This window comes from Megalopta genalis, chromosome 7 (genome assembly GCF_051020955.1).
Source record: "Megalopta genalis isolate 19385.01 chromosome 7, iyMegGena1_principal, whole genome shotgun sequence".
In the NCBI taxonomy this organism is placed as follows: Eukaryota; Metazoa; Arthropoda; class Insecta; order Hymenoptera; family Halictidae; genus Megalopta; species Megalopta genalis.
Window position 1 is genome coordinate 23,699,896 of NC_135019.1, and position 14,434 is coordinate 23,714,329.

The window sequence follows — 14,434 nt, forward strand, 5'->3', positions numbered from 1 at the left end:
AATTAAAAATGATAATTATAGTGAAGTAGATTAAATTCTTTGTTAATTTAATAGATGCTCCGTCTGAAAATTTGAACCGAGATTCTCGGATTTAAATACTAGCGCCAAGGATACCATAGTTTGGCACATTCTCGGCCAATCGCATTCAAGCTCCTGAAAATGTCAGTTTGAATTTCGGCCAATAACAGTGCTCATTGACTCTACTCTCGGTTCAATCAGAACTTTGAAGTTAAAGTATTGTGTTCCTTTGAGTCTTTATAAGTTTTTAATTTTTAGTTGATTAAAGTGAGTTTATAAAATTCATAAATTTATAAAGTGAGATTATAAAGTCAGATTCCGAATAATGATATTAACGAGAATGAATACATTGCATCATTTGTTTTGACAAAATCGGCATTAATTAATGAAATATGTAAGTTTGAAATTATGCTTTTAGTACTTTGATTTTTCTCTATTACGTCAATACATTTATGCTCAAATATATTCCTAATAATATTATAATAACAAAACAGACTAGTTTTTGTGAATTTTCTATTAGTTCGTTTATATTTATCCTCTTTATGTTACTTACTTGTTAACGGTATAAATGTTGTATTGTTATATGGTATAAACGTTATATAAATGTCATATATGTCATATAAATATTATAATGTTGGTAATCACATCATCCATAACAATTGTCTCTTTGAAAGAAATAAAAGTTAAAAAATTGTGTCTTCTTCAATGTGATGCTTAAATGCATTGAATAAAATATATGCTTATCAATGAATGAATAATTCTAATCTTAATAGTTTTGTAATAAATAAATCAGTCGAATTAAATAAGATTTTTAAAGCAGTCAATAATAAATACATAAAAGTTTTATATTGCATCAAGTGTATAATAAAATGGCTATCAGCTAACGATGTTAGGATAATGTAGAAATAACATTTTTCTATATACAAATAACGAAATAAAAAATGTTAAAAACAATCCTTTCTATAACACAACCTTTACCTCGATATAGTAATTTATGGAACATAAAAACCAATCTATACTTTTCAGTTCTGTAATTTATTTCGTATTCATTATAAAACACAGCGAAAATACACAATGACATTTCTCAATCTTTTCTTGTATATTAGCTGTATAGGGTACATATTCAAATAATTTCTTTAACTAACATACGCTGCGAAGGTACAAGCAATGCTTCATTCATTTTCTTATTAACGCCTCTCAATTAAAAAAAATAATTATGTCTACATATATTCAAACACCTGTTTCTTTTCTCGGTTAAATGGATTGTTAGAAAAAACTGTTACGAGGATCAAAATAAAATCGTCACACTAATAATATAATTTTAATCAAACTTATTATATCAGTTAACATGTTTGATTAATCATTTCAAGAAAGAAAAACTTGGATAACGCAACATTTGGTCATCAGGAATATGTTTATTAAAATTTTATTTTTTCCGTTTTAAGAAATTCGATCAACCATTAAACTTATGTATACGTACATATATGTATGTATATATACATATACATATATATATATATACATGTATGTATGTACGTTTGTATGTATGTATGTATAGTTTTTTTGCTGATTTCATACGTACAAGTAGATCGTAAATATTTACGTGTTATTTACAGAAGTAATTTCGACACAGATCTTTGTAGAAAATTACATCGCATTGATTATTCGAAGTACACAGACGCAAAACAACAATAACGGTGTAACAATTGTGTTAAATTCTGCTTCATTATTTATCCTCAATAGGTCCGACAACTTTAATCACGCACGCTGAACCGAAATTTGATCAATTATCGAGAGAGAGAAAGTGAGGAAATATTGTCAATTTTTTAGTGTTTTCTTCTACGACAACTCGATAAGAACTTGATCGTTCGTGAATATAGCTTCTTCAATTTTTAATACTTTCACTGTCCGCCAATGCGGTTTAAACGATTGTTACATAGATTTCCATATCAACAGATTATGTGAATTGATACCTGGCAGATACTCCCTAGTACGAGTGACGAAACAGGCTAACCAATCAATTCTTAAAACTGAGCTATGCGAAAAACCATGATAACCTGTAGAGCACAGTATCTAAGAATCGTACAGCGATTTTTCTATACGAAATAAATTTTTTTGTAACTTCGATCTTGTTCTAATTTGCGCGATATAACAAAACTACTTGAGTTAGACAACATTAGTAAAAGGTTCCGATCATTAATTGATTCTCATTAAAATAGATCGAGTTACATTATGTTCATTCAGACCAAAATTATTTTATAAAGTCTGGTCATTGACAAAAATCGCTGCAAGTTATAAAGATACAATTAGTACTCCGTCATAAACGTTAACACAGCCGAACTTGGTAACAAATTCTCCACGAAGATTTCTCGTTAGTAACATAACTACACGGACCAGTAATTCCTTTGGTACAGGCTGCATTCAACTTTACAAACATGAAATCTCCTCCGAAGCCTCCGTATAGTTAAAATTTTCGGACGTTAGATCCTAAATTATAATACAAACTTCTCTCTTTGTTTCATTTAACTTGATAGGCTTTTGGTTAAACGACTAGAAGTGCTACAGAGACAGTTTATTTACAACTATAACGACTACTATATTCTTCTTCCACTCTTTTGAAGTGACCAGGTGTGTACAATCTCTGATTCCTGGACACGGCTGACGCACATTCAACTTTGATCATCGGTAATACCATGAATCGATTAACAGTCGCACGATAATGTGAACAATTAGTCTATTATCCGCGATGTTCTTTGATGTACAAAACGATAACGTATCTTAATTCGAGGAGAAACAAATGGGAAAACAATTTTTCACTCGTTCGTAGACTAGTCTCGTTTACGGACACTTGGTTAGTCGAGCAGCGTGCGAAGTAGACTACAAATTAGGCCTGGTTTAATTAGTTCGAGGTTTCGGTGCACACGGGTACGTTTTCCAGTTCGCTTAGGTGCGTCGATCCTCTTTGGTATATATGTATAAGTAGTTCACGGAACAGCGGGAACAAGGTTGAAATAAGTATCGATCGATTTAAGACCTTTCGGCGAATGAAGTATTGAGAATACGTTACTACGAGAACACCTGAACAAGAGTGAAGTACAAATAATTGAATCAGTTAAGTTACAGTTATCGATTTTATCGATACAATAAGAGCTCGTTAAATGCTAGTGAACCCGTGACAGGTGACGAGCACTTAACGAATCTCTGGCGATTTCGCTGCGAAATAGCCGGAGATGTTTCTTTTCACCTGAATGAGAGAGTGCTTAATGGATTGTGCGGGTATTATCAAAGTAAATTAATTGAAACGGAGCTTCGATCGGCCTGTTTTCATTCAAAACGCTTGACTATTTCGAGGTAGTCCGACTAGGGTAACGACTCAGATTAAATGCAGGAAATAATTCGGTACCTTTTCGTTCAATCAATTACTATATTACGGTCGTCAATAACTCCATCGTTAATGATGCTCCTTGGCAATAAAATCAATTTCAAAGAAAAGATACTATTTTAAATCCTTTGACTGTAATATTTATGAAACACTTTAGAAAATAGCTAGACTTAAACGGTGTTTACGACGCGTTTTATTTACTACTAGATTTACGGAACATTGAAAGCAGCTATTTTATAATAATATATAAAAATAACATAGAAAAATAAAAAGCACAGATTCTTTCAGATTTATAGCAATTTGTTTTTATAATATATGTCCAAAGAAACATATTTGTTGCATAGATTCCCCACAAATGTATCCTTCTAATTTCAATAATTGTGAAATGTCACCTCCCGAGCTTGATGTATATAATAGATACACAATTTAAGATATTAAGAAAAAACTTCAAGAAGCAGTTAACGATACCATTGCCTTAAAGCCGCTAAATCTTTCTTCGGGAGAAGAGATTCGGCGAAGCGGAATCGAAAGTACCGATGATCGAACAACAGATTCGTTTGGAAAAGGTCCCGTATTAATTGCTATACCTGCTACAATTACGAACACGTTCGCAATCCATTAGGACCCTAATCGTTCAGATAAAGTAGAACAGATAAGGAACGATTGTGATAACACGCAAGCATTGAACGTGTCACGACTGCATCGAATTTTTCGCTCAAATGTTGAAACGCGTGCAAATCGTTCGCAACTTTATCGTAGACTCTGTACAGTTCGCTAATCCAAGGACGTTTGCGCGATCCTTCTTCCTGAAATATTCTGCACAGCAGCGAGCTCTCGCGGTTTCGATACATTATATTGTCGCAGCTATTTACACATATTAAAATAATTACACATTCAAGTTTACGTATAATCAATATATATATATTTATCAATATATATAATCAATATATCAATATATATGTATATATATATATATATATATATATATATATATATATATATATTTGTATCGGCAATCTTTATTTTTTTACCTCCCTTTATTCATTTTATCTTTATGTACATAATATATCCTATCCGATGTGTGTGTCGCGAATCGGAGAGTCTCCGCGCGCGCGATTTGTATCCGTTTAAACAATATATTATGAATCTGACGTAACACGAAGAGTAACAAACACAGTCTACAATATGACTCGAACTGCATCATATACGATCGAAATATTTTAAACATTATTTACACACCACACGTCTCGATGATTTATTTTATTTATTTGGTTTCTCTCGTTTGTTTCCGCGCCTCCCTCGGGAACCGTTCTCTCGCTCGACAGCGTTCCCCTAATAGTAATAATTATCTTTGGTTTCTCGTTTTTTTTCCTTCTTCCCCAGAATCACGCTCTCCTAAAATTTTTCATTACACGATACAAATAACACTCTAAACAGCGCGTATAATGTATGCATACAGAGTTATGAACAGGACTGTCTCGTGCGAACGATGAACATGAAATGTCGGGCCGATGCTTTTTCGATGCTTGTTGGGCTGTTCGCCGTTTTGCGGCAGTACATTTAACATGCGGGAACACGATGTCTGCCGATGAGTAGCTTTTAGGCGTGGCAAGGCGAAAGGTCGAAACGGTTGACCTTACAGTTTGCCAGTCAGTTTGGGACTCCATTCGAGCAGCGATCTGAAAGCAAACGTAACGAAATTAGAATTCTCGTAGGAACGAATTTTTTCGTATCGATTATTCGCTTGTGAAAGTTACGTGAACATCGAAGTTATTGGCGAGGAAACAAATTTTTGTTGCGGTTACGATGGGAATTTGATGAATTTTTGGTCACAATAACCCATGCGCGCACCTCTGCCGGGAAATATTTGGTCGAAATTGCAAATATGATTGACAGATTTAGATGTAGTATATTGAAAATGGGAAAATAGAGTGTATTGTTGCATTAGATGGAGGTTATATATTTATTACAATACAAATGTATTTATCTCTGTTTTATATACAGGGTGTCCCAGTAACTCTGTTACAAAGCGATGTCTCCGTTATCGGTAATGATAAGCTGAAATGCATAAAGACCGAATTGTTCGGTTCAAAGGAACACATGTTGTGGTCGAAACCGTTTTTTTTTAAGTCATATTTTTCAAGATTTCACGAATGCTGAAATAACTATAACAGAGAAATCAGCAATGAAAAATAGTTGCTCAAAATTATTTCAATTGACTTCTGCACATTCTTTAATTCGGTTTTTTAATCAACGTAGTCTATTTCGGCGCGACAATTCAAATCGCGACGAGCAATGTGATGCTCGACTGGCTTAAGATCACGCGATGATCATATTACTACAGCTCGTTGGGTTTTTCTTGGTCTTAGCTATTGCGATGCAAATGAAAGAAATATGTAATCCCATTAAAAAAAACGTCGACGACCTTGAAATCTCGAAAAGTATGACTGTTAAGAAAAAATGATTTCGGCCACAACGTATGTCCCTGTGAATCGATCGATTTGTTCCTTAAGCATTTCCGTGTATCATTATTGATAATGGAGATATCGCTTTATAGCAGAGATACTGAGACACCCTGTATAATTGGCAGACTGTGTGGATTTTTGTTCGAAATAAAAATTCTTATCCTCGAATTGCAGCAAACAAAAGTTAAATAAAAATTTATTTTCGTTCTTAACATTTTTTTGCGTTTGACAAGTTTGCTCTAAACGCATAAAGATCCACAGTTCAATGAAGAATTTGATCAGTCGAGAACAATCGATATTCTTAAAAAATGATCTACTCACCTAGTATTTATTCGGTTAATTCAGAATCTTGATGAGTGCCAGATGCAACATCACTAAAGGGACATTAATTGACACTCGACCAGCGAAGCTCCCTGCAAACATATCACACATTCATTAAGAAAAATTTGAACAATTCAAACATCGACGCTTAATATTAATGTTGACTTTAAATGGATTTCCAAGCTATTCTCGTAACTGCCAAAATCTTTTGGTGATTGCAAGATCCCGTGCATAGGCTGTGCACATTACAATGCTATCATAATGCTTGAAATCATAAATCGAATATCCATAGAAGAACATTGAACTAATTCTAAAAAGTACGACAGACGTTTCCAATATTTATATCCGGACAATCGTTATTAATATTATTTTCGAAAACATAACAATTAAATGTTTATCCTATTCCGCGTAACTCAACGTTTGTTTCCTAGAATGTCTTGAAAGGTACATTTCTAAGTGACTCTGTAACTAAAGTGGACTAGTTTCTTTTTAACAGAATACCTTTACATAAGATATCAATTTTGTTGTCATTTATATAGCTTCATCAACAAATTTAACTTATTTCCTTTCGAAATTGTACCATTATCAATCATTTCGGACAACGTAATAATTATCGAACTTCCTAAAGTCAATATCTAGATTGACGTAACTCATCCAACTTTTGAATCTTCTAAGAAAACATATTTTCAAATATCTTTGCAACAAAATTATACGCTCTTCCTGACAGAATACCGTTACTTAACTTTCCAAAGAAATTACAACGTCCCTCCTCCGTTTTTGGTTCATCTTATACAAGGTGTCCCAAAATTATGTTACTTCCGGGAAATGAGGGGTTCCTGAGGTCATCTGAAGTAACCTTTTCCTTAGCGCAAATGCAACGAGTTGATTTTACTTAATTTACGAGTTATTAACGAAAAACACTGACCATTCTAAGACGAGCGCGGCTAGCGCAAGACGGACTAGCCCATGAGCTCAATAACTTTTCGTCAATAATTCATAAACAAAGCCGTGGATTGCATTTGCACTAAGGAAGAAGTTACAAATTCTCTGCAATTGTCCCTGAACTTGTAAACAGGAATGAACAATTTGGGAAGAGGACCCACGATTATTCGAGTCTCGCGGTTCGTTTTCATAGTCGCCGATTGTCAACAACTATAAATCGCATTTCCTCTTCCCAAATTGTCCATTTCTGCTTACAAGCTGAGGGATAATTAGAGCGAATTTACTGTCCTTCTAATGAGCTCAGGTACCCATCATTTTCCGATTGCGAGTGACTCTTGAGACACACTGTATAATTAATTGCTCTCCTATCTTTACATATTTTCGAAAAGTATATTTTAAGATATGTTTGCAACAAAATTACACGCATGACTTTCGATTTAACTTTCGACGAAACTGAATCCTCTTGCATCATTAACGTCGCCTTCGGTTTTCCTATCGGGACCAATTTCTCTCGATCGCGATAAAAAAAATTCATGCAGCAATACCTCTTTCGATCTGTATTGTAATCAATTCTTGTTTCGGGATCGGACCGTGTGTAACTTAGTCCGAGGAATAGCGAACCTATTCTGTATTATTAATACGGCACTCTGAACGCCGTTCAGAAAACCAATTTGTATTTATCTCCATAAGGCGGGGCTCAGGGTTTTTGTCGCCGTCGCGCCGTTAGCATCGCGATCGATATTCAGCATGCTTTCTGCGTGCGCTATTATTTCATCGTAATGCCGGGTAACTGTTAATCGATGGGTTCGACGCCGATAAACATGCCGATGAGGTTCTCGGAGGAAAATATCCGCGGTACGGAAAACGACGCGAGGGCCGCGGATACCATTCTCCTTTACGGTGGTCGTTAAGCTTTTGATTACGATCCCGCCAAAAAGTTTATGAGATACGACGACATCGCGATGGCCATGATACTTCGTTCGCGACACCCCCGCTCGGCAACGCGAGGGGCCTGCTAATGTAAACTGCATGTCCTTAAATTAGGGGAGTGTGTCCCGCAAACCGGGCCGTTTCGCTTTATCTCTTCTTCTCTTGCACCCTCTGTCAGCGGGAGTTTCCATTAGCAATAAGAATTAGCTCCCGTAGCTCGTGCCTTCTACGGCTAATTACTTTCTTATTTGCGAGCTTCCTTGTTTTACCTATGGCTTCCACCATTACCTTAGAAAACGTTTCCATTGCGAAACTTTTTTCCGTTTCTGCCGATGTTCCTACTGTTGCTGCTGCTGCGCTGGTCCAGTTAATCGACGACGGCGGAACGAATTACTGGCCGACTCAAAACACACGGGCGATAGACGTAATCGACGGCGAAAGAACTTTCCAGGATATATTCCGAAAGATTCCGAGCGTGCACGGAATCGCTGCGAGAACTTTCTGACCGAGCGCTCCGGAAAATTGCATTAGCGGAAAATATTGTCGGGGGATGTAATTCGAGAATGGATGGCCGAATCTTTTCAGTTTTGTTTCCGAAGGGAATAGCATTTGGGTAGCACTGTATTTTCAGAGAAGTTTGCCGGACTTTCTAAATGGTTCACTTCCAATCCGGTATTATTGCCTTAGGTATGAATGTCTTGATTGGTGTTTTGGTCGCATTTGGGTTTGATCACGGTTATTGATTCGGTAGAATCCGAACAGGGAATAAATATTGTTAACATTCATTTTCTCTGTTCGTATTTTTGATTTTAGGTGTTGATCTCGTTATTAGACAGTTTATCTTTATGCTAGAAATTTCTTAGAGCAAGTTGTCGCGCTAAACCTATCGAGCTCTCCAAGCAACTAAATCGTGGTGCTTTCTAACGATGGAAAGACTGTGTTTATTGAAACCTTTCACTATTTTTGTTACAATATATGCTTGGGTTAATAATATTTCAACAACATTGAAACAAAATATGTGAAACAGGTCGCTTTCACCGGCTTGGTGAGTTTAATGTTAAAGAAACAAGATCAAAAATAAAGTAACAGTAATCTCCAGTTCTTCCGATTATTTTTTCGTTCACGTTTCACACATTTGGATTTGTTCTAAATAAATGTCTACTTACTATGCTTGCAAAATATAACTAAGGTAGATGTCACAATTACCGTGCCTTTAAGTCAATTTCTACTTTGCCGAAACTCTCATTAAATACTAGAATTTTTATTTAGTGCACTAAAAATAGATTTCGATTTTTCAGATATTTTTGATTTTAAACAAATATTTTTTGTGCACGGTAAAAATTAGTAATTTAATAATGTTTTTAATGAAATAAGAAAGGTGTTCCTTGCCATAATTTTGTGCCCTTCCAAGAGCTCTGCACATGATTCCGTCCCCCGTATTTCTGTGACTTTCCACGCTTCCATGTGCACGTTTTTTCAATTGTTTTGAATGAAAATGAGGTTAGATTCGATCACGCGGTCTAATACAAGAGAGCACTGAAATACGGACATGTTCTAAAATCTGACTCTATTTACGGATTTATATTACAAATATAAATATATACATGATCAGTGTTTTTTTTATCGTTGTTAGTACTAAATGTAACCATCTTACGATATAATATGCGTTTTGTACGACATAAATCATATTAATAATTAATTTATACGAAAATCTTCGGCAAGCGTTTCTTACGATTTTTGACAAGACGTACTACTCAAATTGCTCAGAACTGCTGTAGCATCAACTGAAATATGTTTATTACACTTTAACATATGAAAAATGTAATACCCCTTCTTGAATCTTACATGCTAATAGGTAAACATAATAAAAAAATAGGTCATCAATTTATATATAAATGTTTTCTTTTTCTATACGTTTTTAATCCAGGGGCACGAAAATTGGGACAAACACGAAAACTGGGACATCTATCCTATGATACTTCACAGCTGTATATAGAAAATCAATGATTTCTCTTGTCAATACCAAGCTTCTTAAATTTAATGCCAAATGATATGCAGAAGTAATACTATTTAATTTTGTGTACGATTTTCATTTCTATAAATTCGATAATGTTGTTCATGTAGGAATATCATTTTTAGAATCCCGTTCTGTGTGTACAAGATGGATGATAATTACAGAATGTGCTCGGCATAGAAATATTAATTGATTAGCAAACATTTAGCACTATGACTACGAATCGTTCATACGTGATTATATGCAGTGACAGGAGCACGTCCAAATTGAATACCCTTGATTCCGTATAGTTAGTGGGTATATCCATATGATAATGATCCACCAACGTTACTACCCGATGCAAACTAGGTCTAACTTCCATGGCTAATTAGTGTACATTGTCAGAAGCATCGTCCAGTTGTGTTAACTTAATAACGAGTATAAATTAACTTTTAAACTTCTTTGTCAGCCACCGCATTTCATTTTGTGAGTTCGTCGTGTTCCGTGAAATAGTAAAACAGAAAGTTGATAACAATGAGTAATACACATGCGTAAATAGTTTGTTTACGAAACGTATGTTCGTTATACGCTATGGAAATTTATCCACGTGTCCATTCGCTGGAGAAATTACTCCAATTATTAAATATTCTATGTACACAAATAGATAGTGCGAGTTCAATGTTTTCTTCAGATGTTAAGTACTTTCTTGCAACTATGACATTGTTGCTTGTTTCGAAAAATTCTAGAATACTAAATTATGTACATATCGTTTACATTTTTTACATTAATTGTTGCGTCTCTCTTAATGTTTAGCAAATAGAGATAAAAACATAACATAGCTACTTTTACGTATTACTTGTTTTTAATGATCGGAAAAAATGTTTGAAGCATTATTTGATTCAAATGTGTAAATATTATGGCAAACAAATCTTTCGCAATGTTATGGTATTTCTCAAATTTCAAGGGGATCGATATATTTTTTAAGTTACATAATAATTATAAAGATCATTGAATCAGACTTTAACATAACTACGTTTGTCATTATGATAGTAGACTGCAGATTTTTTGAATTGCAAGAAATGAATGATAGATTTGAAATATGTATAAAATCTATAAATCAAGAAATAAAAATGTACTCTTATTGAAGAAAGCATTTATGACATACAAACCTCGAAAGTTAAGACTGGATTAACATACGGTGTTTACTCTACACTTTATTTATGTTAATTGCAAATAGTTTCTGTTTCATTTTTTATATTTGTCTTTTTTTAAGCATACATAACTGAAAAATCAGTCAACAGATTTATAAATGGAAACATTTCTTATCTACTTTAGTTCTCAGGGTTGCAGTTTTCAATATAATTTGTACGAAATGAAATAGTAAAAAGTAATTCGAAAAAATAACTAAAAATAACCTTGACAGTTTAAAATTGAACAATAATTGAGGTGACAATCTAATGTATCAAAATATTTCTTACCTTTCCTCAAGGCAAAACAATCATATTTTCATGTTATTGGTTGCATTTACTGGTTTAACTTGAACATAATAAAGTAGTGGAAAGTACAATTATTCATAGTTTAGAATTTAAAAATCATTCAGTTGGCAATCCAGTACATTACAATATTTCTTATCTTCTCTTACCGCAAAATATCTTTCTTTGGTGGTAAGGTTTTACAGTTGTTGATTTAACTTACACGAAGTAGGACGATGAACAGCATAGTTTTCCAAGCAAATGTTTTAAAACATTTCTTTTCCTTTCTTATCGCGGGGTATCCTTTCCGTTGCGCTTAGTGTTGTAATTGCCAATTTAAATTGTGCGAAATAAACCAGCAGCAAGCGTAGTTTTTCAGGGCGAAACGCGGTTAAAAGTTACTTAACAGGTTTTTTTCTTGGTAACAGAAGCGTTGGTGCGCTCGACAGGATCCCGAGGACTCAACCGGGTTCGAATACCGTAATCCCCCGACAATAAAAGTTCTCTAAGGAAACCCGCCCCTGCCTCGTGTCTGTTTCTTTTTTCGTCGAGTTGCCTGGCATTACAAAATTTTGCGTGGGGCAGAAAGTTACATGTCGGTTCCCTTTGACGCGCGTTCGGAAACTTTAACGCATTCCCGACGATATGGATCGGCAAAGTGCTTGATAGCATATCACCGAGGAAATTCGAGCAAGAGTGTGTAAGAGGAGAACGTATTAACGCAACCTCAACTTCGGCTATTTATTAGCGTAGCGTAGTAATGCCAGCTGATGAGCTTCAAGAGGAAACGCCGCTTCCCTTCGGCCCCTCGAACTATATAATATAGAACTTATGCTGTTACCGCTGGTTTATTAACCTTCAACGGTGCGCGATTTACTTTCAAGTGAACGGATTAGTTGACATCATCCCATTCTTCGATTTCTCCTAATTAATCGGCCGTCAAGCTCTCTGTCGGCAATCAAAGGGATGCATTCAGACAAAAATCAACTGCCAGTAATTTTTGATAGCATCTTTTACATTGCTTCGAATTATGTGCAGATTATTTTGTCAACTACGTTTTTTTCGTAATAAGAAAATTATCGGGCTAAAAAGTTCATACACTGTTCTCTTCGATTTCATGTGTACAAACTGTAGTTAAAATTTCAACCCGTAAATGTATCAGAGTCGGGTAAAATTTTATTCGGATGACGGATAAGAGATAAGGACTAACGAATAATTACATTTTATATGATATGATACATGACAATGATTTTCCAATTCTATAAGTTATTAAAATTGAACTGATCCCGGAATGTATTCGTGCAAATATATTCTGATAATATTTCGCAAAAACAAAAACGGTCAACAATTATTCGCTTTATTATTCGAATAAAGAACTGTACGAATAATTTATTCGAATAAAGAATTTTGTGAATAATTTATTGAAATAAATTATTATACGAATAATCTATTCGAATAAAGAATTATTCATACATCAGCGCCGCTGAAGAAACGACGAAAGTAGTCAATGATTACACGAAAAACGCTGACTTCTTTTTGCCTGTGCCGCGTGAAAGGAAATAAGACTTCTGCTGAGGAAATGAGGAATGCAACATAGGCAATATTGCATCATGAAGAATCGATTGGCGAAGTGGATTCCGGGTGATTCGTTTATAATATCGGTCACGGAACTCGAATATCCCGTTTTTAAAGTACTTCGTTAGGGCCGAGTACTCGTTGCCATAAATTTCGCGGAGAAGATATCGTTTTGAAAACAGTCCGATCACGCTACATGCCTAAAACACACGATCTGTGGACTAGAATCCCTGGCAGTCGAGAAATCTTTTAACGATTACTTCGAAAGGCTGCAAATTTTATACGTCTACAAATTTCGAAGGTTAATCGATCTTTGTAATACGTATGACACAAATTTGCATAAACCTCCACGCCCCGATACTATTACACCAACGTTACAAATCCCTTGTTTAATCCGATGATTGAATCGTTTCCTGTAGCTCGGTCTGCTCATTGATAATCGTAGCTAATTACGGATGAATGTACGCCTAGATTTTTCCACGTCGTCTGAAGTTGTTCAATGAAAGAAGAGGTTGTCGTGTCGAGTACTAAGGCAAATTCCTGGCACGTTTATTCGATGATTGTTTGCATTTCATTTCTCTGAAAGCAGTTAGTGTTCCTACAGAGCTCATTTGCTGCGTGTAGATTTCTCCAAACATTAATCCTGGTAGAATATTTATGAAGAAACGTAGTTTAATTACCAGCCCCGCCGAGGGAACCGGCTCTTGTTTATTTATTTACTAAGTCTAGAATTGTGCCGCGTTACGTGTCACACGGTGTGCAAATTAATTTGCCGGCGTAACTGACATAATTAGCGCATAACCGTTTTAATTGTCAATACAAAACGAGAGTGTTAATGGCAGAGTAAAGCGTGTCACGCTTGTTATTGATGCTCCACGAGTACGGAATTTGGAACTATCGTCCGAGAAATTTCCGACGGTCGAATTGGTCGTCGATTCATACAAATAAATGAAAAGCAATTGCTAATATTTTTTAACGAAACATGTTAAGTTGTGCCACTCTTCTCAAGCGAAATTAATAAAGGCTTCGCCTTGCCACTAACTTTTTCGATATTGAAATACTCATAAAATTCGTTAACGTTCGGACCAACTCCCGTTACTTTCGATCTAGACTTCTTTTTTGCATCGCCTTCAATTATCCTCGTACATTTCTTCGTCTCCAAACGTAAGTCAGAAATGGAATGCAAATCGAAACCGCGGTCGATGCGGTTAAGCAGCGTCGCTCGAAATAAACCAAGTGAATATTTACCTTGCGCTCTTCCATGTTTAAAATGTAGATAGAATTGTTTCTAAATAGGAACGGACTTAAATGAATATTTTACAATTAACTTGTCCCT

The 14,434-nt window shown here is 35.1% G+C and overlaps 1 protein-coding gene across 2 annotated transcripts in view; it reads right to left on the reverse strand.

Annotated features, from left to right (window-relative positions):
• Positions 1 to 1,034: 1,034 nt before the first annotated feature.
• The window catches only part of LOC117225222 (uncharacterized), a 58,227-nt gene continuing 44,827 nt past the window's right edge, over positions 1,035 to 14,434 (reverse strand). For both annotated transcript variants that reach the window (XM_076523934.1, XM_033478593.2), the window contains 2 exons: positions 6,187 to 6,278; positions 1,035 to 5,079 (listed from right to left, as the gene is read on the reverse strand). In XM_076523934.1, the coding sequence (XP_076380049.1) occupies positions 6,202 to 6,278 (77 nt within the window). In that variant the 3' untranslated portion in view covers positions 1,035 to 5,079; positions 6,187 to 6,201. The remainder of the gene's footprint in view (positions 5,080 to 6,186; positions 6,279 to 14,434) is intronic.